Source organism: Dendrobates tinctorius, unplaced genomic scaffold (genome assembly GCF_039654945.1).
Source record: "Dendrobates tinctorius isolate UK_male_01 unplaced genomic scaffold, ASM3965494v1 ptg000120l, whole genome shotgun sequence".
Taxonomy (NCBI): Eukaryota; Metazoa; Chordata; class Amphibia; order Anura; family Dendrobatidae; genus Dendrobates; species Dendrobates tinctorius.
Genome location: NW_027361788.1, coordinates 34,374,945 through 34,395,362, shown reverse-complemented (window position 1 = coordinate 34,395,362; position 20,418 = coordinate 34,374,945). Strand labels below are relative to the sequence as shown.

The 20,418-nt window shown below is 46.3% G+C and overlaps 1 protein-coding gene across 1 annotated transcript; it reads right to left on the bottom strand.

The window, feature by feature from the left end:
- Positions 1 to 212: 212 nt before the first annotated feature.
- UBAC1 (UBA domain containing 1) lies at positions 213 to 17,340 on the bottom strand. Its single transcript, XM_073541134.1, has 10 exons — positions 17,105 to 17,340; positions 9,566 to 9,686; positions 9,403 to 9,476; positions 8,352 to 8,459; positions 8,007 to 8,109; positions 7,481 to 7,589; positions 7,081 to 7,306; positions 6,068 to 6,154; positions 5,591 to 5,729; positions 213 to 2,353 (listed from the first exon to the last, which is right to left on the bottom strand). The coding sequence occupies exons 1-10, from the start codon at positions 17,240 to 17,242 to the stop codon at positions 2,238 to 2,240; spliced, it is 1,221 nt and encodes a 406-aa protein (XP_073397235.1). The 5' UTR covers positions 17,243 to 17,340; the 3' UTR covers positions 213 to 2,237.
- Between the last annotated feature and the right edge of the window lie 3,078 nt (positions 17,341 to 20,418).

Here is a 20,418-nt window from a genome sequence, read left to right as displayed (position 1 = left end):
GTATGGTGCTGTGTCCGGTAGAGAAAAGTGAGTACCATGAGCCCTTCACCAGGATGAAGAGCCAGACCCCCACCGATCTGATATCCTGAGAATAGACCATCAATTTAGAAGAGTTGGATATTTCCCCCTCAGACCCCCTTAAGCAGCAGTCTAGAAGTGGTGGATGAGTCCCCACATTAGTTGCCGCTCATTAAACATTCATTCCAGGCATATTGGTTCATTTAAATATATTTTTCCAAAAATTAAAAAATACAAAACGACCAGAAAGAGTCCATGATCTGGTGCGAGCGCACACACACACTAACACAGAGGAACAAAAAGCTCAATAACAATAAATTAAAGCGCGCCCGCCTATGCGGTGATTACAGAAGCCTCCACTGACCCTGGTGCTCGCAGCAGGGGGGGATCGTGCAGCAGCTCAGAGGTATTTATTTCATCAGATATTTATTTTGTATAGATCACATCAGCTTCCTGTCACAGTGGAGAAGCTGTAGAACTACAATGTCCAGGCTGCCCGATATTCTGTAAATAGGCAACTGGTGAACTACAAGTGACAGCATGCCCTAGTGGCCAATAGCAACTGGAGGGACAAGGACTGTCGTGCTCTGGATTCATACATTCAATTGCAGATGGCATGCTTGAGGGGGGTTTAAGAGAATTTGCACCCACATGCGGTATTATGTCAGAAATAAGGTTTCACCAGTCCAAAGTGTCTGTGCTCACTCCCTCCTAACCAGTCCATGGCGCAGCCAACGGCTCCCTCCAAACCAAACCATGACACAGCTGTCTGCTCCACCCTGGGTCTTTCATGCTGCAGTCGTCCACACCCCTCCAATCCTTTCATGACACAGCTTTCTTACCAATCCACTACACTGCCACCTACTCCACCCCAGGTTTTGGATAAGGCAGCCTTCTGCTTCCCCCGTACCTTGCACGCCGCAGCTTTTCACTCCACCCTGGGCTCTGCACGCCGTAGCTTTCCGCTCCGCCACTGGCCTTGCACGCCGCAGCTTTCCGCTCCGCCACTGGCCTTGCACGCCGCAGCTTTCCGCTCCGCCACTGGCCTTGCACGCCGCAGCTTTCCGCTCCGCCACTGGCCTTGCACAGTACAGCTTTCCGCTCCGCCACTGGCCTTGCACAGTACAGCTTTCCGCTCCGCCACTGGCCTTGCACAGTACAGCTTTCCGCTCCGCCACTGGCCTTGCACAGTACAGCTTTCCGCTCCGCCACTGGCCTTGCACAGTACAGCTTTCCGCTCCGCCACTGGCCTTGCACAGTACAGCTTTCCGCTCCGCCACTGGCCTTGCACAGTACAGCTTTCCGCTCCGCCACTGGCCTTGCACAGTACAGCTACAGCTTTCTGCTCTGCCACTGGCCTTGCACGCCGCAGCTTTCCGCTCCGCCACTGGCCTTGCACGCCGCAGCTTTCCGCTCCGCCACTGTCCTTGCATGCCGCAGCTTTCCGCTCGGCCACTGGCCTTGCATGCCTCAGCTTTCCGCTCGGCCACTGTCCTTGCACGTAGCAGCAAAGCCCAAAAAGGCACCAAGTCTAACCCTTTTACGCTCCATGTAATGCCACGACAGGCTGGGACATTTGTGTAGTTGAATCGGAGAAAACCCTTGTATAAAGGGGAGGTCTAAACCAGTGGATCCCAATAAAATGTGCTAGGAGCAATATAAGATAAGGGGCTTTCTGTAGGACAGTCTGATCAAAGTTGGGTTTTTTTTTTCTCTTTTTTTATCGTAGCATAAAAGTTGATAATCGAGCAGCAATCAGGCCCCTGTTACTGCCGGAGTAAAGCAACTTTACACTTAGGCAATAAATTAAAGGTACCACGGTTGTCAGAAGGAGCTTGCTAGATTGCTGAAGGCATCATGGTGGTCATCCCCTTTTAAAAGTTGGTTTTCCCGTTTACAAAGTAGGAAAGCGCATGACAACATCAGACAATAACCCAAAAGCACAGAATCACCCCTGTTCATCTGCCCGGTCTAACCACAAAACAACCGCAATCACATCACAATTATAAGTAGGTTGCATGAGCAGATTAATGAAGCAGCGCACACTCACACGCTCCTGAGCAAAAGAATTGACACAGGCCCAGAGTAACTTTAAAAAGAAAAAAAAAAAATCTCAGTGAGGTTTTGGTTTTTGCACTTCCCCTTCCCCACCAGGTCCAGGGACGCAGTAAATGGGGGAGGATAGGGGAGGGGATCCTCTTCGGGGAGGGCATCGTCTCCTACGTGCGGTTTAAGGTTTGGAAAATCCTAGATATCTGTAACATTACGGGGCCGGTCTCAGGGTCGTTCATCCACTGCGTGCTGTTTAATGGGTTTTCAAGCATATCTTCAAACGCTGCAAAAGGAGAGTGGATCATTTAGTGGAGGAATGGGCAAAATAGTAAAAAAAAAAAAAAAAAAAGAAAATATCTACAAGTATAAGACAAAATACAAAATCAGAAACATCAAAATGTCCAGACTATGTTGCATGATTAGAAATGCACTTTATGGGGCCTAGTGGTGGCCCATACTTGGCTGCGAAACACAAATGTATGAATCTAGCCTTGGCACTGCCAAAGCTTCCTCAGGTGTAAGCACGGGGAGCGGTGCTCCTGTAGATGAAATATTGTGAACAACCCCTTTAATTCTTACACTGAAAAATGGAGCAGGATTAAAAAAAATAAAAAGTCCCAAGAGGACTGTCCTGTAGAGATGGAGCAAGCCATGTATGAGCCGAGTCTATGACGAGACCGTGAACTCAAACAAGGGCAAAGTATTTAGAGTGTTGCTATTTCGGCTCTGGCACGGGCCTGTACTATATCGGTCAGCTGAGGACTGGTACTACGCGGCTCTAATGACACATCCCTGTAACTGTACCTAGGCTGGGATTACTGGTGACACCAGATATGTCAGCGACAAATCTCACTGTCATGTATAGATACATTTCACACAGAACTAGTTGGCGTTTCGTGCCACCATTTAGTAATGATTTCCCAGAAATAAACCTAGAGTTGGCACAAACCAATTCATACGTCGTCTGCCGGCCACAACAGCAATCTGTGGCCTCTAGCCGGGAGTGGGAGAACCACCTCTTTCCTGATGACATTCGCGGCTCTTGTTTTGATTAGCTGGCCTGTGATGTGCATCACACCACAATGATAACCTCACGCCAGGCCAGCTAATCAAAAGAAGAGCTGCAGATGTCATCGGGTGAGAAGCGGTTCACGGATGAACTACGTGCAGATTGACTCGCACCAGCTCCATTTCTTGGCTTTTCTCCAGGAAAAAAAAAAAACAGCCTCAAGTGCCAACTATTAGATGTACAGTTCGGTCCAGAAATATTTGGCCAGTGATGAAGCTTTGTGATTTCAGCTCTGCAGGCCGCCATTTTGGATATTAAATGAAATAACTGAGATGTAATTGAAGTGGAGACTTTCAGGTTTAATTAAAGGCACTGAACAAAAATATCATGTGAAACGTTTATGAATTGCGGCCATTTTCCTACAAAGCCTCCTCATTTCAGGGGCTCAAAAGTAATGGGACAAATTAACGTTACCGTAAATAAAATGTTCATTTTTAATACTTTATAGAGAATCCTTTGCAGCAATCACTGCCTGAAGTCTGGAAGCCATGGACGTCACAAGACGCTGAGTTTCCTCCTTTGTGATGCTTTGTCGCCTTCACTGGAGCTGACTTCAGTTGTTGCTGTTTGTGGGTTTTTCTGCCTTAAAGTGATATTCCCATCTCCAAGATCCCATCCCAATATGTAGTACGTGTAATAGTAATATTAGCAAATACCTTGAATTACAAATGTAGTAGAGTTTTCTTTTATTCGCTATGTCTCTTTCCTCATGTGCAGGCGTTTGTAGGACCTTAGGTATCCATGGTTACGCCCACTGATGAAGTGACAGCTAGTTGCTAGTGATCGTAACCATGGATACCTAAGGTCCCACAATGCCTGCACATGAGGAAAGAGAGAATAAAAAAAGATGGGAATACCCCTTTAAGTTTTGTCTTTAGCCTGTGAAATGCTGCTCAATGGGGCTGAGATCTGGTGATGACTTGGCCATTGCAGAAGATTCCACTTCTTTGCTTTTGCAGTATGTTTAGGTCATTGTCCATCTGTCCTGTGAAGCGTCGTCCAATCATCTCTGCTGCAATTGGTTGAATCTGAGCAGAAAGTATCGCCCTGTACACACAGGATTCATCCAGCTGCTTCTATCTTCAGTAACATCACCAATAAACACCAGTGATCCAACACCACTGAAAGCCATGTATGCTCGCTCCATCACACTGCCTCCATCATGTGTCACAGAGGGTGTGCTGTGTTTTAGAACATGAGCCATTTCAAGCCTCCTCCATACTTTCTTCTTCCCATCGTTCTGGTACAGGTTGATCTTAGTTTTGCTTTTTTGGAACTGGGTGACAACGTTAGATGTTTTCTGACAAAGTCTAATCAGGTGTTTCTATGTTTAAGGCCGGGATCACACATGCGAGAAACTCGGACGGATCTCACATCTTAATACCCAGCACTGCTGCCAGCACTCGGGAGCGGAGTGTGCGGCTGCATAGGAATACATGCAGCTGGATGCTCCAATCCCGAGTGCCGGCGGCAGCGCCGGGTATTAACATGTGAGACTCGGCCGTGTTTCTCGCATGTGTGATCCCAGCCTAAGGCTCATTAATGGTTTGCTCCTTGTGGTGAACCCTCTGTATTTGCTCTCTGGAAGTCTTCTTTATGGTAGACTTAGATACTGAAACACCGATTTCCTGGACAGTGTTCTTCACTTGGGTGGATGTTGGGAAGAGGTTATTCTTCCCCATGGAAAAGATTCTGTGATCATCCACCACTGTTGTATTCTGTGGATGTCCAGGCCTTTTTGAGTTCCCAAGCTCACCTGGGTGCTCTTTTTCAAAACTGTTGATTTGGCCATTCATAATATTTCTGCTCCCTCTCACGGGTTTCTTTGTGTTTTTTTCTCTTCCATTGTGAGCTCCTTTGACGGCATGTTGTGGGTTCAAAGCAACAGATTCCAAATGCAAATGACACCTGGAATCAGCTCCAGACCTTTCACCTGCTTAACTGATGATGGATTAATGAGGGAAAAGCTCATGTAGCCCATTAAAGAGCTTTTGAGATAATTGTCCAATTACTTTTGGTCTCATTAAGAAAAGGCAGCTACATATTAAAGACCTGTAATTCCTAAACCCTTACTCCAATTAGGAAGTGAATACCCTCAAATTAAAGCCAAGAATCTTCACTTTAAGCCCATATTGATGATCTAACTGTATCTTGCATATGTCTTGGTAAAAAGCTAAAATGCCAAAACTTGTGTCATTTCTGGACCTAATTGTAGCCACCATTACAACATGACTAAGCATATTACTGAAACTGTGAGTCTCCTGGAAGAGAAATCTATCTATAGTCAGCTGTTTTGGAATTCTTTCTTCTGCCCGGATGGCTGGGTGAGAGAATAATTCTTCTTTCCTCCTGAGGGGTCGCTGCAGGTGCACTCCTCTCCACTAAAAACACATGATAACAGGGGGCTCTTAGAGAAAATAAGTCCATTGTCTCATCATCTAAAGCACTTACCTAGTAGAGTTTTAGGGTTGGTTAGACCTAGTTGTACAACAGGGTTGTCAAGGATGGCTTGGAATAAAGGACTGGAGGTGTCGATTCCTTTGTCCAAATCCTCTGGTGACGGTTTCTTGTCTCCCAGCAGCCACTCGCACTGAAATCACAAGCGGCTGGGTGATCGTGGTGTTCAGGATTACAGCACATATTGGTTCTACAAGGCTCCTCATACTTTACACTGTGACCATAATCACAATTGCGTTATGATCACTGACCAAATCGTTTAACTTGGTGCTTATTATAGTCCAGAAATCCCAATAATCTGGACACAAAATTAGTCTCACGTCAGATTAACAAGAATTGACTGGACAGTTGTCACTTGGGGGTGTCAATATATAGAGTTAGCTAGTGGGTGGAGGGAATTCCCGAAAGATGGACACCGCCTTATAATAGACTCGCAGGGTCATCTCTGGGAATGTCAGTCATGATACTCACCGCTGCGTCCTGCTGATTGTTGTTCACTCGTAGAGCATCAATCACTTCTTTCTCGTCAAAGCCCATCTCCATCAAAGCTATAACAGCCTAGAATGCAAAAATTAATTTACTCCAACCGGATCACCCCAGAGCCAAGCCGTACATGTACATTTTCTCAACACTCTAGAGGCAAATTCTACAATTTTTGTGTGAATGGAGAGTGGTGCATTGTTGGAGAATTACATGAATGGGGAAAAAAATCAATACATTGGTTTAAAAATATGTAAAACTTAAGTCTCTGTAAAGTGTAATGTAAAGTCCTGTTCACATTACATTAGAGTGAATTTCAGATTTTGGAAAATGCTGCACCCCTCAGCTTTAAAAAAACAAACAAACAAACAAACCAACAAAGTGTTATTTATTCACCCTCCCCAGGTCCAGCGCTGAGTCTCCACCACTGCTCTCGATGTGTATCATGGACTGCAGCTCTGACGTCACATAAACACCATCTGCAACTAATCCGGGAGCTTAGTGGCTCAGCCCGAGTTGACGGCACAAACTGCTCAGAGCCACTGAGCTCCCTCATTGTAATTGTTTGCAGTGCTGCAGCCAATCGGTGAGCAACGTGGCTCTGAGGTGCAGTGCCGTCAACTTGGCGTTAGTGCTGCAGACACGGAGAGCAGCAGTGAAGTCTCAGCATCGGTCCTGCGGACGGGGAGTTGAGAACAAATTGCAGACTATAGCCGGAGAGTTTTTCTTTTGAAACCAAAAAAGCTCCTTTAAGACAGAATTGAAACGTCTATGAAACGTCGTCCATATGTGAACTGGCTGCGGGTATCCAGAGACCAGTCCCTGAGTCCCGTAGGCCATATGTCACTGTCCATACGGCTTGTGCTTCACAGGTGTCTGAATTCGGCCTCAGCCCTATGTTTGGGAAAAACTCCGGACTTAATAAGGACAGTGAAGATAACCATGCAGAAACGTTTGGTGCACTCTGCTCTGCTCACCCCTGCAAAATTCTGTATTTCACTTACACGGGGGTCAGGGCGAAATTCTCTTTTCCTCCGGATTTTCTTAAAGATTTCAGTAAGTTCATCTTTAGGATCCTCTGCGGTGGCTCCTTCGCTTGACTTTGAATCCGTTGATGTTGACGTTGAAGCACCGGCCACGTCCGATACGTTCTCATTAGGGAGCGGTGTATCTGCTGCAGGATCATCGGCGTGTTCGATCAACCACTCCATGGCCTGTGTGACCGACATGCTGCAAAATTAAAGCATCAGAGGTAACAATAATATACCGTGAAAAAGATAGCGGTACATCCATCATCCATCCAAATATTACATGGCCAGCCATATATTTTTATGGCTGTCACAGAAACTTCCTCTACAGCCGCATTTTCCAAGGGCGACAAGACACGACTGCAGAAGTACCTACTGATTTAACCGGAGGGCCTTCACTGCTCGGCTCTCAGGGAATCCCATCTCTGTGAGCTGCCGCAATGCCATCTCATCCACTCGATCCTCTTCATCCTCATCTAGCATGGCTGAAATCAAAGAAAAGCACAGCGTAAGTCAGGCAGAATAATATGGCAGGGCTGATGCAGTAGAATAAGTAAATCCAAAAAATGGTTCCCCAATGTTACCTACAGATGGAAAAAAATCAATTTGCAGGTCCCGGTCCAGCGGCCGCCATGTCATCAATCTGTGGCTGCTGGACAAAAGCCCTGCGGACCAACAGTTACCTGATGGCATCCCCCACTCATCTTTTGATCAGTCGGCTTGGCGTGACGTCATTGTTTCAGTGGGAAGAACAAGTGACGTGACACTGGCTGATCTAAAGAAGCGCCGCAGATGCCAACTGGTAAGAGGCGGTTCGTCCAGTTGCCACAGACTACTGATGTGGCCGATGGCAGGGTCCTACAAAACAATTCCCACTCTCTCTAGTGTTAACCCATACTTGCCATTTGCCTTTTTAAAGAGCTCGACTGCGTCAGGGTTCAGCGCAAGCAACTTCTGTGCAACTTCAATAAGAGACACCAGAATCTTCCGAAGCTCCGTCTGAAACTGTTGGAGAAAAGCAAATGTGAAAAATCTGCGAGCAGTATGAGAAGGGGGAGAACATGCAGACTTGGACCCTTATTAGTTAGGACGGAGGATGAAGAGAGTGTCGCTCGGCAAAACACACTCCTCTACTGGAGCTTAAGGAGATTTCCCAAGTGTAGGGGAAGATTTACCATGGTGTGATTACACCCCCCATAAGTGGAGGGGTCAGTCTTTCCCATCCCCTGGAGTCACAAGGTACTCACATCTCTCATGTTGTGATGAGCGACAGTCCGATCTGCAGTGCGGGCTGGAAGGCCAGCAGTGGCCTTGAGAATGGCATCCTTGTCTGGTGCCTTTTGATCCTGCTTACGCTGCAAAGTAAAAGTCAGTTGACATCAGAGATATATATTTATTTAGTTTTTTTACTTAACGGTGGTCTCTAAAGACCGATATGAATTAGGTTATCATCAGTAATTTGGGGGTCAGACACCAAACACCCAATACCTGGTGCCACAAGGGGGTGTTTCAGGATCGGCAAAAGAAAAATTAGGCTTGAAGTAGTAAATAAATAGATGGTCTCCATTTACTTCCATTCAGAAACCACTGGCCCTTCATCCAGATACCTGTGGCAGCACAGGCTATCACAGCAGTATATGGTACAGGCCACACAGACCAATGATTGTCTGTAGTGGTCATGAAGGCAGATGGCAGGTGACAGATGCCAATTAGTACACAGAGATCGCTGCAGATGCGACTTTTTATTTTCTGCCTTAATTTCCCAATCCCTGAACACCCATTTAACGTCTATCACCATCCACATGGTAACATTTGAGGTCCAGATTTACGATGCTCCAAGTTCTCTGATGGTAAACTGTGACGGCACGTTCACAAAACTTTTGGCATGTGAGAACATTTGATGGACGGATGTGCGAGCCCCACTGATCACAGGAGCAGAAGTACTTGGCTCAACACTGCCTTTCTCCAAGATAGGAGACAAACTCATAGACTTTCTATTGAGCCAGTCTTCAGTCTTAAATGAGAGCACCGATCAGTGGGGAAGGGGATTCAATACCTGGACCCCTACATTAAAAACGTATGACATGTCAAAAGATTCCTGAAAGTGCAGTTTAATAAAAAAAAAAAAAAATTAATTTCTAGCTGCTAACAGTAGGAGGAGCTCAATGTATACACATTTATTAAAGGGGTTTTCCGCCATAGGGTAAACGTTTAGCAAGCAGTGCAGCTAATTAAAATACTGAAGTGTGCGCCTTTAGGATTTGGCTAAAACAACCGGTTCGTGCAGTTCTCACCCACCTTCTCCTCCGCCGATACGTCGGACATCTTTGGTGGTGGGGGAGGGGCCCTCTTTTTGATTAACAACAAGACATCTGGTGGGAGAGAGCATATATAAGTACACTACTGACTACAGCAAGAACACCCCCACCCCTCCGCAGTGACCCCCGCGGCCCTGAGACACCTCTGTCTTGGATATTCTCCTCTGCCACCGTCTTGGTATCAGACAGAACTCTCTCGGAGGAGGCATGCACCAGCTTGTGATGGGTGAGGCTCTTGGGGTCTTCCAGGCTGCCATGGGCACACTGCCGACATAAAGAGGAGATACCAACTGTTATTAACACCGAATAATCTATAAAGGGGTATCCCGACCTCAGAAACTTAGGATATAATGGCAGACTGAGCGAGGTGTCATTTTATCAGCCTGGCAGTAGAGGTCAGCTCTCAGACTTGTATTTTTAGGACACTCTATTAGTCCTCTGGTTACATCTTGCTGCAGGGAGGCTTTATACAGCACAGCCACAGTCTGTTACTCACATCGCTCCTCCTAGTGCCAAGTCACGACGTCAGCTCCCACTGATTACTGCAGCGGAGACTAACACTAAACTGCTGCCGAGTCTGATCCTGGATATAAGGGGGTCATGCCGAACCATGTCCATGGAGGATTGTCCCCTATATGTCCTTGGATACCAAGAGGACAGATCCATCACTAACTTATCGCAAGGACCTCCGGTGATCTCAAGAAGGGGCAGGAACGAAGCGGAGCTGCGCGTCCTCCACCTCCACCCCATTCATTGTCCACAGTGCTTCTGTAAATAACAGAGCAGCACTCGGCAGTCCTATAAGCAATGAATGGAGTGGTGGTTGAGCCTTCACTCTACTCAATTTCTGGATCATAGAGGATTCCATACAGGTCTGCAATAATCCCAAACAGCCACCAACTGTGCAGGGTAATTCAGCATGGCGGAGCACGACAAAGAGCAAGACCAGCGCTTAATCCTCAGGATGAGTGAGGGTCCCAGAAGAGCACCACCTATCAAGTAATGGCACATTTAAATGTCCCTTTAAATAACAATACAGTAGGATCCCTTGCTTACATGCATATGATAAGAGATGCGGCCTACAGGCCATGTACTGGGTAACCAGAGGAGAAGTGATGGCTGGCAGGGGGTCAACAAACAGGCAGCTCCGGCTCTATGAATAAGATGGTTTATTATTAGCAGCCGCTCATCAGGTCCAACATTAGGGGAAGCCCAGGGCAATGTAAAGGGTTAATAAAGGGGCCACACACATCTCAGGGGTCCATGCCCTGCATACCACTGTTTTTGTTTTTTACATCTTTCAGAATTTATATGATTTAAAGAAAAACTACAAGTAAAAAAAACTCTGGGAATTCTCCCAAATTTCAGGGTTCTGGCAACATCTGATGGGTATAGTAATGCTGCCATATTAGCCATGGATCGTTTAAAAAAATATATGATGCCAGATTAAAGACTAACAGCTTCCCATGTACTTTCTATATTAATTTCTCACTATGTTCAGTATCTCCGCTTGCTGTCAGTCATTCATAAAGTGTTTCACAGATGACTTTGGCTGGACTCCATCATCCGTCCAGTTAGGAGAGATGTGTCGCGTCACGTGCCGGGAACCTCTACGTCCCTCGTGTGGCCGGGACAGATTGTAATCCACGTCACCATTCAACATTCCCAATGAAAGACAGCAAGCAGAGATCTTGGAAACCAAGAGGCATCGGTAAAATACACTGGAAAATTAAAAAGAAAAAATCTTTAAAAAGGGCTTATTCACAGTCATTAAACTCATAGCATTTGAAACCAAAGGTGATCGATCCAAAAACAGTACATGTCCATTATTATTATTATAGCTCCATTTATTCCATGGCGCTTTACATGTGAGGAGGGGTATACATAATACATACAAGTACAGTAATCTTAAACAATACAAGTCACGACTCGTACAGGATGAGAGAGGACCCTGCCCCCGAGGGCTCACAATCTACAACGGGATGGGGGAGGATACAGTAGGCGAGGGTAGAGCTGGTCGTGCAGCGGTTTGGTGGATCGGTGGTTACTGCAGGTTGTAGGCTTGTCAGAAGAGGTAGGTCTTCAGGTTCTTTTTGAAGGTTTCCATGGTAGGCGAGAGTCTGATATGTTGTGGTAGAGAGTTCCAGAGTAGGGGGGATGCGCGGGAGAAATCATTTATGCGACTGTGGACAGAGGAGATAAGAGGGGAGTACAGGAGGAGATCTTGTGAGGATCGGAGGTTTTGTGCAGGTAAGAACCGGGAGACAAGGTCACAGATGTATGGAGGACTCAGGTTGTGGATGGCTTTGTATGTCATGGTTAGGGTTTTGAACTGGAGTCTTTGGGTAATGGGGAGCCAGTGCAGGGATTGACAGAGGGGAGAGGCCGGGGAATAGTGGGGGGACAGGTGGATTAGTCGGGCAGCAGAGTTTAGAATACATTGGAGGGGAGCGAGAGTGTTAGAGGGGAGGCCACAGAGCATGAGGTTGCAGTAGTCAAGGTGGGATATGATGAGGACATGGACTAGGGTTTTTGCAGATTCTTGGTTGAGGAATGAACGGATCCGTGAAATATTTTTCAGTTGAAGTCGGCAGGAAGTGGAAAGGGCTTGGACATGTGGTTTGAAAGAGAGATCAGTGTCAAGGATAACCCCGAGGCAGCGAGCTTGTGGGACTGGAGAGAGTGGGTAGCCATTTACTTTAATGGATAGGTCCGTTAGGGGGGGGGGGGGTCACGTGAGAAGGGGGAAAGATGATTACTTCTGTTTTCACCATATTAAATTTTAGAAATCTAGCGGAGAAGAAGGATGAAATAGCAGACAGACATTGAGGGAATCTATTTAGTAGGGAGGTGATATCTGGTCCAGAGATGTAGATCTGTGTGTCATCAGCATAGAGATGATACTGAAAGCCATGAGATTCTATGAGCTGTCCCAGGCCAAAGGTGTAAACGGAGAAGAGCAGGGGTCCTAGGACTGAACCTTGTGGGACTCAGACAGATAGGGGGCGAGGTGAGGAGGTGGTGTGTGAGTGGGAGACGCTGAATGTCCGGTCTGTTAGGTATGACGCAATCCAAGTTAAGGCCCTTTTACATTTAGCGATGCACCAGCGATCCAACCAGCGATCCGACCCGGTCAGGATCGCTGGTGCATCGCTAAATGATCGCTAGTGAGCTTTCATACAGAAAGATCTCACAGCGATGCAGCAGCGACGCAGCGTACGATACTTACCATTCACACACAGCGATCCTGCGTCCTCCCGCCCGCGTCCACGCGTCGCTCGTCATCACAGCAGGAAGCCCCAGCAGGAAGTGCCCGACGAGAAATGGAGCCGGACATTCTCGCGCGATCAGCGATGAGCAGCGGGGGAGCCGGTCGCTGGTAAGTATCACACATAGCGATATCGCTAGCAATATCGCTATAACGTCACAAAACCAGTGACGTTTTAGCGATATTGCTAGGGATATTGCTTAGTGTAAAACCCCCTATAGGGTCAAGTCTGTGATACCAAGAGATGGCAGGGTCTGTAGTAAAAGGGAATGGTCCACTGTGTCAAAGGCAGAGGACAGGTCCAGGAGGAGGAGGACAGAGTAGTGTTGATTTGCCTTGGCGGCTAGTAGGTCATTGGTGACCTTAGGGCAGTTTCAGTGGAGTGGTGTGGCCGGAAGCCTGATTGTAATCGGTCAAGGAGGGAGGACAGTTCAAGATGGATGTGTTGTTCCAGTAGTTTTGGCATAGGGGAGAAGTGATATAGGGCGACAGCTAGATACAGAGGATGGGTCAAGAGAGGGCTTTTTGAGGATATGTGTGATTGAGGCATGTTTAAACCTTGAGGGGAAAACACCAGTTGTTAGTGATAGGTTGAACAGGTGGGTTAGGGTTGGGATGAAGACTATAGTGAGGTTTGGGATGAAGTGGGATGGGATCGGGTCAAGTGCACAGGTAGTGAGATGTGACCTTGAGAGTAGAGTGGAGAGTCAATCTTCTGTAATGGTGCAGAAGTTGGTTTTGGAGGAGGAGGGGAGGGCAGGGCAGTTAAGAGGAAGGGCACTGGGGGTTGTTGACCAAAACTGTCTCTGATGTTATCAATCTTCTCCTTGAAAAATGAGGCAAAGTCTTCAGTTGAGATGAGTGGGGAAGGAGGAGGTTCCAGGGGGTGGTTGAGAGAATTGAAGGTGTTGAATAACTGTCCTTGTATGAATAAAATAAAACACCACCCAATCCAAAACTGAAAATCCATAGTAATAAATTAAAATGCTTGGTTCATGTATCCCAGGCACAGCCACTTCTGGAGATGTATCTGGTTAATGTATCCGCATGCATATTTCATGCATGTAGTAACACAACCCCCTCCCACTGACACTGGGAACACACACGCTTCAATGAGGGATTAAGTCACAGTGACCAAAAAAAATGATGAATGGCGTCAAAATCAAATCAGCGACTGGTAAACTCGCGAATCAGCAGCACTTTGGACGCTGTGGCCAGAGCGCTGCGGCTTTTGAATGCAGGTGAATCCGGATGTGGTCCCTGAACAGTGATGGATCGCCACGTCCAATACATTCTATGGGTGAAATTTATCTTGTGGAGACTTGCGTCTCCATGAGATAAATAGACTGCGTACATCAGCAGCGTCCAGCTGTTACAGTATAGTGGATAGGATTTCAAGAAATCCCATGCCCACTATGCGTGCATCAACGCCCGTGGATTACCCGCAGAGACGGATATGCGTCGCGTCTCTCCAGACTGCAGCATGTCAATTTCTCTTGCGGAGACTTGAGTCTCCACAAGATAAATATCACCTGTACAATGTATTGGACGCGGTAATTCCGAACGGTTCAATGAACACATGCAGATTCACCTGTGTTCAAAAGCCGGCAGATCTTTGGAAGCAGCGGACATGTGCTGCATCCGAAACACCACTGATTACTGACCGTGGGCACATACAGTAAGAACTGACGTCTCCCAGCTTCCGTAGCATTCAGCGTGGCAGCCCCTCATAATACAGTATATATAGATGATCAGTGCCCCCAGGAAAAGACAGCCCCTCATACAGTATACAGATGATCAGTGCTGCCCCCTGTATATGACAGCCCCTCATACAGTATACAGATGATCAGTGCTGCCCCCTGTATATGACAGCCCCTCATACAGTATTCAGATGATCAGTGCTGCCCCCTGTATATGACAGCCCCTCATACAGTATACAGATCATTAGTGCTGCCCCCTGTATATGACAGCCCCTCATACAGTATACAGATGATCAGTGCTGCCCCCTGTATATGACAGCCCCTCATACAGTAGACAGATGATCAGTGCTGCCCCCTGTATATGACAGCCCCTCATACAGTAGACAGATGATCAGTGCTGCCCCCTGTATATGACAGCCCCTCATACAGTAGACAGATGATCAGTGCTGCCCCCTGTATATGACAGCCCCTCATACAGTAGACAGATGATCAGTGCTGCCCCCTGTATATGACAGCCCCTCATACAGTATACAGATGATCAGTGCTGCCCCCTGTATATGACAGCCCCTCATACAGTATACAGATGATCAGTGCTGCCCCCTGTATATGACAGCCCCTCATACAGTATACAGATGATCAGTGCTGCCCCCTGTGTATGACAGCCCCTCAAACAGTAGACAGATGATCAGTGCAGCCCCCTGTATGACATCCCCTCATACAGTAGACAGATGATCAGTGCAGCCCCCTGTATATGACAGCCCCTTATACAGTACACAGATGATCAGTGCTGCCCCCTGTATATGACAGCCCCTCATACAATAGATGATCAGTGCTGCCCCCTGTATATGACAGCCCCTCATACAGTACACAGATGATCAGTGCTGCCCCCTGTATATGACAGCCCCTCATACAGTAGACAGATGATCAGTGCTGCCCCCTGTATATGACAGCCCCTCATACAGTAGACAGATGATCAGTGCTGCCCCCTGTATATGACAGCCCCTCATACAGTAGACAGATGATCAGTGCTGCCCCTGTATATGACAGCCCCTCATACAGTATACAGATGATCAGTGCTGCCCCCTGTATATGACAGCCCCTCATACAGTACACAGATGATCAGTGCTTCCCCCTGTATATGACAGCCCCTCATACAGTACACAGATGATCAGTGCTGCCCCTGTATATGACAGCCCCTCATACAGTATACAGATGATCAGTGCTGCCCCCTGTATATGACAGCCCCTCATACAGTACACAGATGATCAGTGCTGCCCCCTGTATATGACAGCCCCTCATACAGTACACAGATGATCAGTGCTGCCCCCTGTATATGACAGCCCCTCATACAGTACACAGATGATCAGTGCTGCCCCCTGTATATGACAGCCCCTCATACAGCATACAAATGATCAGTCCCCCTGTATATGACAGCCCCTCATACAGTAGACAGATGATCAGTGCTGCCCCCTGTATATGACAGCCCCTCATACAGTACACAGATGATCAGTGCTGCCCCCTGTATATGACAGCCCCTCATACAGCATACAAATGATCAGTGCTGCCCCCTGTATATGACAGCCCCTCATACAGCATACAAATGATCAGTCCCCCTGTATATGACAGCCCCTCATACAGTAGACAGATGATCAGTGCTGCCCCCTGTATATGACAGCCCCTCATACAGCATACAAATGATCAGTCCCCCTGTATATGACAGCCCCTCATACAGTAGACAGATGATCAGTGCTGCCCCCTGTATATGACAGCCCCTCATACAGTACACAGATGATCAGTGCTGCCCCCTGTATATGACAGCCCCTCATACAGTACACAGATGATCAGTGCTGCCCCCTGTATATGACAGCCCCTTATACAGTATACAGATGATCAGTGCTGCCTCCTGTATATGACAGCCCCTCATACAGTAGACAGATGATCAGTGCTGCCCTTGTATATGACAGCCCCTCATACAGTACACAGATGATCAGTGCTGCCCCCTGTATATGACAGCCCCTCATACAGTACACAGATGATCAGTGCTGCCCCCTGTATATGACAGCCCCTCATACAGTATACAGATGATCAGTGCTGCCCCCTGTATATGACAGCCCCTCATACAGTACACAGATGATCAGTGCTGCCCCCTGTATATGACAGCCCCTCATACAGTACACAGATGATCAGTGCTGCCCCCTGTATATGACAGCCCCTCATACAGTATACAGATGATCAGTGCTGCCCCCTGTATATGACAGCCCCTCATACAGTACACAGATGATCAGTGCTGCCCCCTGTATATGACAGCCCCTCATACAGTATACAGATGATCAGTGCTGCCCCCTGTATATGACAGCCCCTCATACAGTATACAGATGATCAGTGCTGCCCCCTGTATATGACAGCCCCTCATACAGTACACAGATGATCAGTGCTGCCCCCTGTATATGACAGCCCCTCATACAGTACACAGATGATCAGTGCTGCCCCCTGTATATGACAGCCCCTCATACAGTATACAGATGATCAGTGCTGCCCCCTGTATATGACAGCCCCTCATACAGTACACAGATGATCAGTGCTGCCCCCTGTATATGACAGCCCCTCATACAGTACACAGATGATCAGTGCTGCCCCCTGTATATGACAGCCCCTCATACAGTATACAGATGATCAGTGCTGCCCCCTGTATATGACAGCCCCTCCATCCTTACATGTTTCAGGCACCTCTCCTTCAACCTCTCCAGTGTCATGTCCTCTGTCACCTCCTCCAGCCACTCGGCTCCTTCCATGGTGCAGACATGGAGCCTGAGCACCCGGCCCGCGAATATCTTCTCCTCCTGCACGAACATGGAGCATCCCCACCAGCAGCGGCCCAAGGACAGGCAGGAAGACGAGCCAGCCCGCTGCCCTGTGACCGGATCCCCCCCTTCTCCAGTAACCGGATAAGCCCCAGGGCACCATGGGACTTGTAGTTTATTTTTACACCTGCATTAATCAAATGATAGCAGAAGAGGGAGACAGAGTAGCAGCTCTGAGTACAGACTAGATCTACTGTCAGATTGTTACATTACACCCAACACATGGGAAGTGCTAACAGTGAGAAACAAATGGTCTTGTAGTTATGATGCCTTTCAACTCCTACATGTCCAGCTGAGTTTTCATTTATTTCCCCCCCCCAATCCATTCCAAGAAGGAAAACTTTATTTTTCCACTGACACAACTGTATGATGAGTTGTCATTTTCTATAACATTATTCATTTTAACATATAATGTCCTGCACAATATGAAAAAAAATTCCAAGTGGGAAAATTATGTAAAAAAAACCCCTCAATAGTGCCATTGTCTTTTAGGTTTTCTTTTTTACGGCGTTATCATATGGAAAAATAACCTGGTAACACGATTCCTTAGGAGACTACAAGCCATAACAAATTTGTATTTTTTTTGTTATATTTTAGAAGTGAACAAAAAAATGTAATTTTGTTAAAAAAATTTTTTATATATGTATACACACACACACATATATATATATATAAAATAGTGTGATAATTTGGTTTGTGTTGACATTTTTCTAACATGTAACTTTTTCATTTTTCTGTGATAGGGCTGATTAATTTAACGCCATACTACAGTATTTGTTACTATTTTGGAGTACATATTTTAATTCATATAGTTTTCATTTTCTGGATGTGAGATGTGATGAAGATACCAAAAAAAGGGAAATTCTGTTTTCATTTTTTTTCTTTTTTTTTTAAGGTGTCCCAAAGAGGATATGAATCTACTCATTTGATCCTGAGGTTTATATGCTATAATTCCACAGTATTGCGTTATACAGTGGGGCAAAAAAGTATTTAGTCAGTCAGCAATAGTGCAAGTTCCACCACTTAAAAAGATGAGAGGCGTCTGTAATTTACATCATAGGTAGACCTCAACTATGGGAGACAAACTGAGAAAAAAAAATCCAGAAAATCACATTGTCTGTTTTTTTTTCATTTTATTTGCATATTATGGTGGAAAATAAGTATTTGGTCAGAAACAAAATTTCATCTCAATACTTTGTGATATATCCTTTGTTGGCAATGACAGAGGTCAAACGTTTTCTGTAAGTCTTCACAAGGTTGCCACACACTGTTGTTGGTATGTTGGCCCATTCCTCTAGAGCAGTGATGTTTTTGGCTTTTCGCTTGGCAACACGGACTTTCAACTCCCTCCAAAGGTTTTCTATAGGGTTGAGATCTGGAGACTGGCTAGGCCACTCCAGGACCTTGAAATGCTTCTTACGAAGCCACTCCTTCGTTGCCCTGGCGGTGTGCTTTGGATCATTGTCATGTTGAAAGACCCAGCCACGTTTCATCTTCAATGCCCTTGCTGATGGAAGGAGGTTTGCACTCAAAATCTCACGATACATGGCCCCATTCATTCTTTCATGTACCCGGATCAGTCGTCCTGGCCCCTTTGCAGAGAAACAGCCCCAAAGCATGATGTTTCCACCACCATGCTTTACAGTAGGTATGGTGTTTGATGGATGCAACTCAATATTCTTTTTCCTCCAAACACGACAAGTTGTGTTTCTACCAAACCGTTCCAGTTTGGTTTCATCAGACCATAGGACATTCTCCCAAAACTCCTCTGGATCATCCAAATGCTCTCTAGCAAACTTCAGACGGGCCCGGACATGTACAGGCTTAAGCAGTGGGACACGTCTGGCACTGCAGGATCTGAGTCCATGGTGGCGTAGTGTGTTACTTATGGTAGGCCTTGTTACATTGGTCCCAGCTCTCTGCAGTTCATTCACTAGGTCCCCACCGCGTGGTTCTGGGATTTTTGCTCACCGTTCTTGTGATCATTCTGACCCCACGGGGTGGGATTTTGCGTGGAGCACCAGATCGAGGGAGATTATCAGTGGTCTTGTATGTCTTCCATTTTCTAACTATTGCTCCCACAGTTGATTTCTTCACTCCAAGCTGGTTGGCTATTGCAGATTCAGTCTTCCCAGCCTGGTGCAGGGCTACAATTTTGTTTCTGGTGTCCTTTGACAGCTCTTTGGTCTTCACCATAGTGGAGTTTGGAGTCAGACTGTTTGAGGGTGTGCACAGGTGTCTTTTTATACTGATAACAAGTTTAAACAGGTGCCATTACTACAGGTAATGAGTGGAGGAAAGAGGAGACTCTTAAAGAAGAAGTTACAGGTCTGTGAGAGCCAGAAATCTTGATTGCTTGTTTCTGACCAAATACTTATTTTCCACCATAATATGCAAATAAAATGAAAAAAAAACAGACAATGTGATTTTCTGGATTTTTTTTTCTCATTTTGTCTCCCATAGTTGAGGTCTACCTATGATGTAAATTACAGACGCCTCTCATCTTTTTAAGTGGTGGAACTTGCACTATTGCTGACTGACTAAATACTTTTTTGCCCCACTGTATATTGAAAGCGACTATAACAAGCCAAACTTGAGACTTGCAGGAGTATCAAGATGGTGGCGATAGGAGCCTTCAAAACGCCCCTGGCATCATGTGAACTATTGGTTCCCCTAATCATGTTGCATGGATGAGAGGGACACCGGAACGGAGCTTATTCTGGGATCGCAACTCTTTGGTGCCGCTGTTAAACAGCAGCAATTAGAGCTAGCTCGAGTTGCTGCTTTTGTACTGATATGTCATGGGGGGCAACAAAAGGGTAAATATAGAAAGAAAAGTCCTAATGGTCATAATAATATTTGAAACAAAGTAGTCTGTAACATTATTAGGACCGATTATGATACTTTTAGTTGTTAAAAACATGGGACAAAAATTAACGTTGACTATGTTGAAATAGCGCCTCCTGCAGTCATAAACCTAGTCAAAATAGCGCCCCCTGCTGTCCCGTCAGCAGTGTAGATTCTGCCATAGATGTTTTCCTTTCCTGGTCTGCCATATTTACAGCTCTGGCAAAAATTAAGAGACCACTGCACAGTTGTATAAAAATCAGCTTCTCTACATGTCTGACAGCCATTCCATTCCAGTGTCAGTTGAATTCCAACCAGAG

What these genes read in the sequence shown, in the direction of transcription:
- UBAC1 (XM_073541134.1), bottom strand. Translation starts at nt 17,242, where the DNA reads ATGTTCGTGCAGGAGGAGAAGATATTCGCGGGCCGGGTGCTCAGGCTC. An exon ending in AGGAGAGGTGCCTGAAACAT is followed by an intron (nt 9,687 to 17,104) that starts GTAAGGATGGAG and finishes TTATGTCGGCAG; the next exon opens with TGTGCCCATGGCAGCCTGGA. An exon ending in ACGTATCGGCGGAGGAGAAG is followed by an intron (nt 8,460 to 9,402) that starts GTGGGTGAGAAC and finishes TTTACTTTGCAG; the next exon opens with CGTAAGCAGGATCAAAAGGC.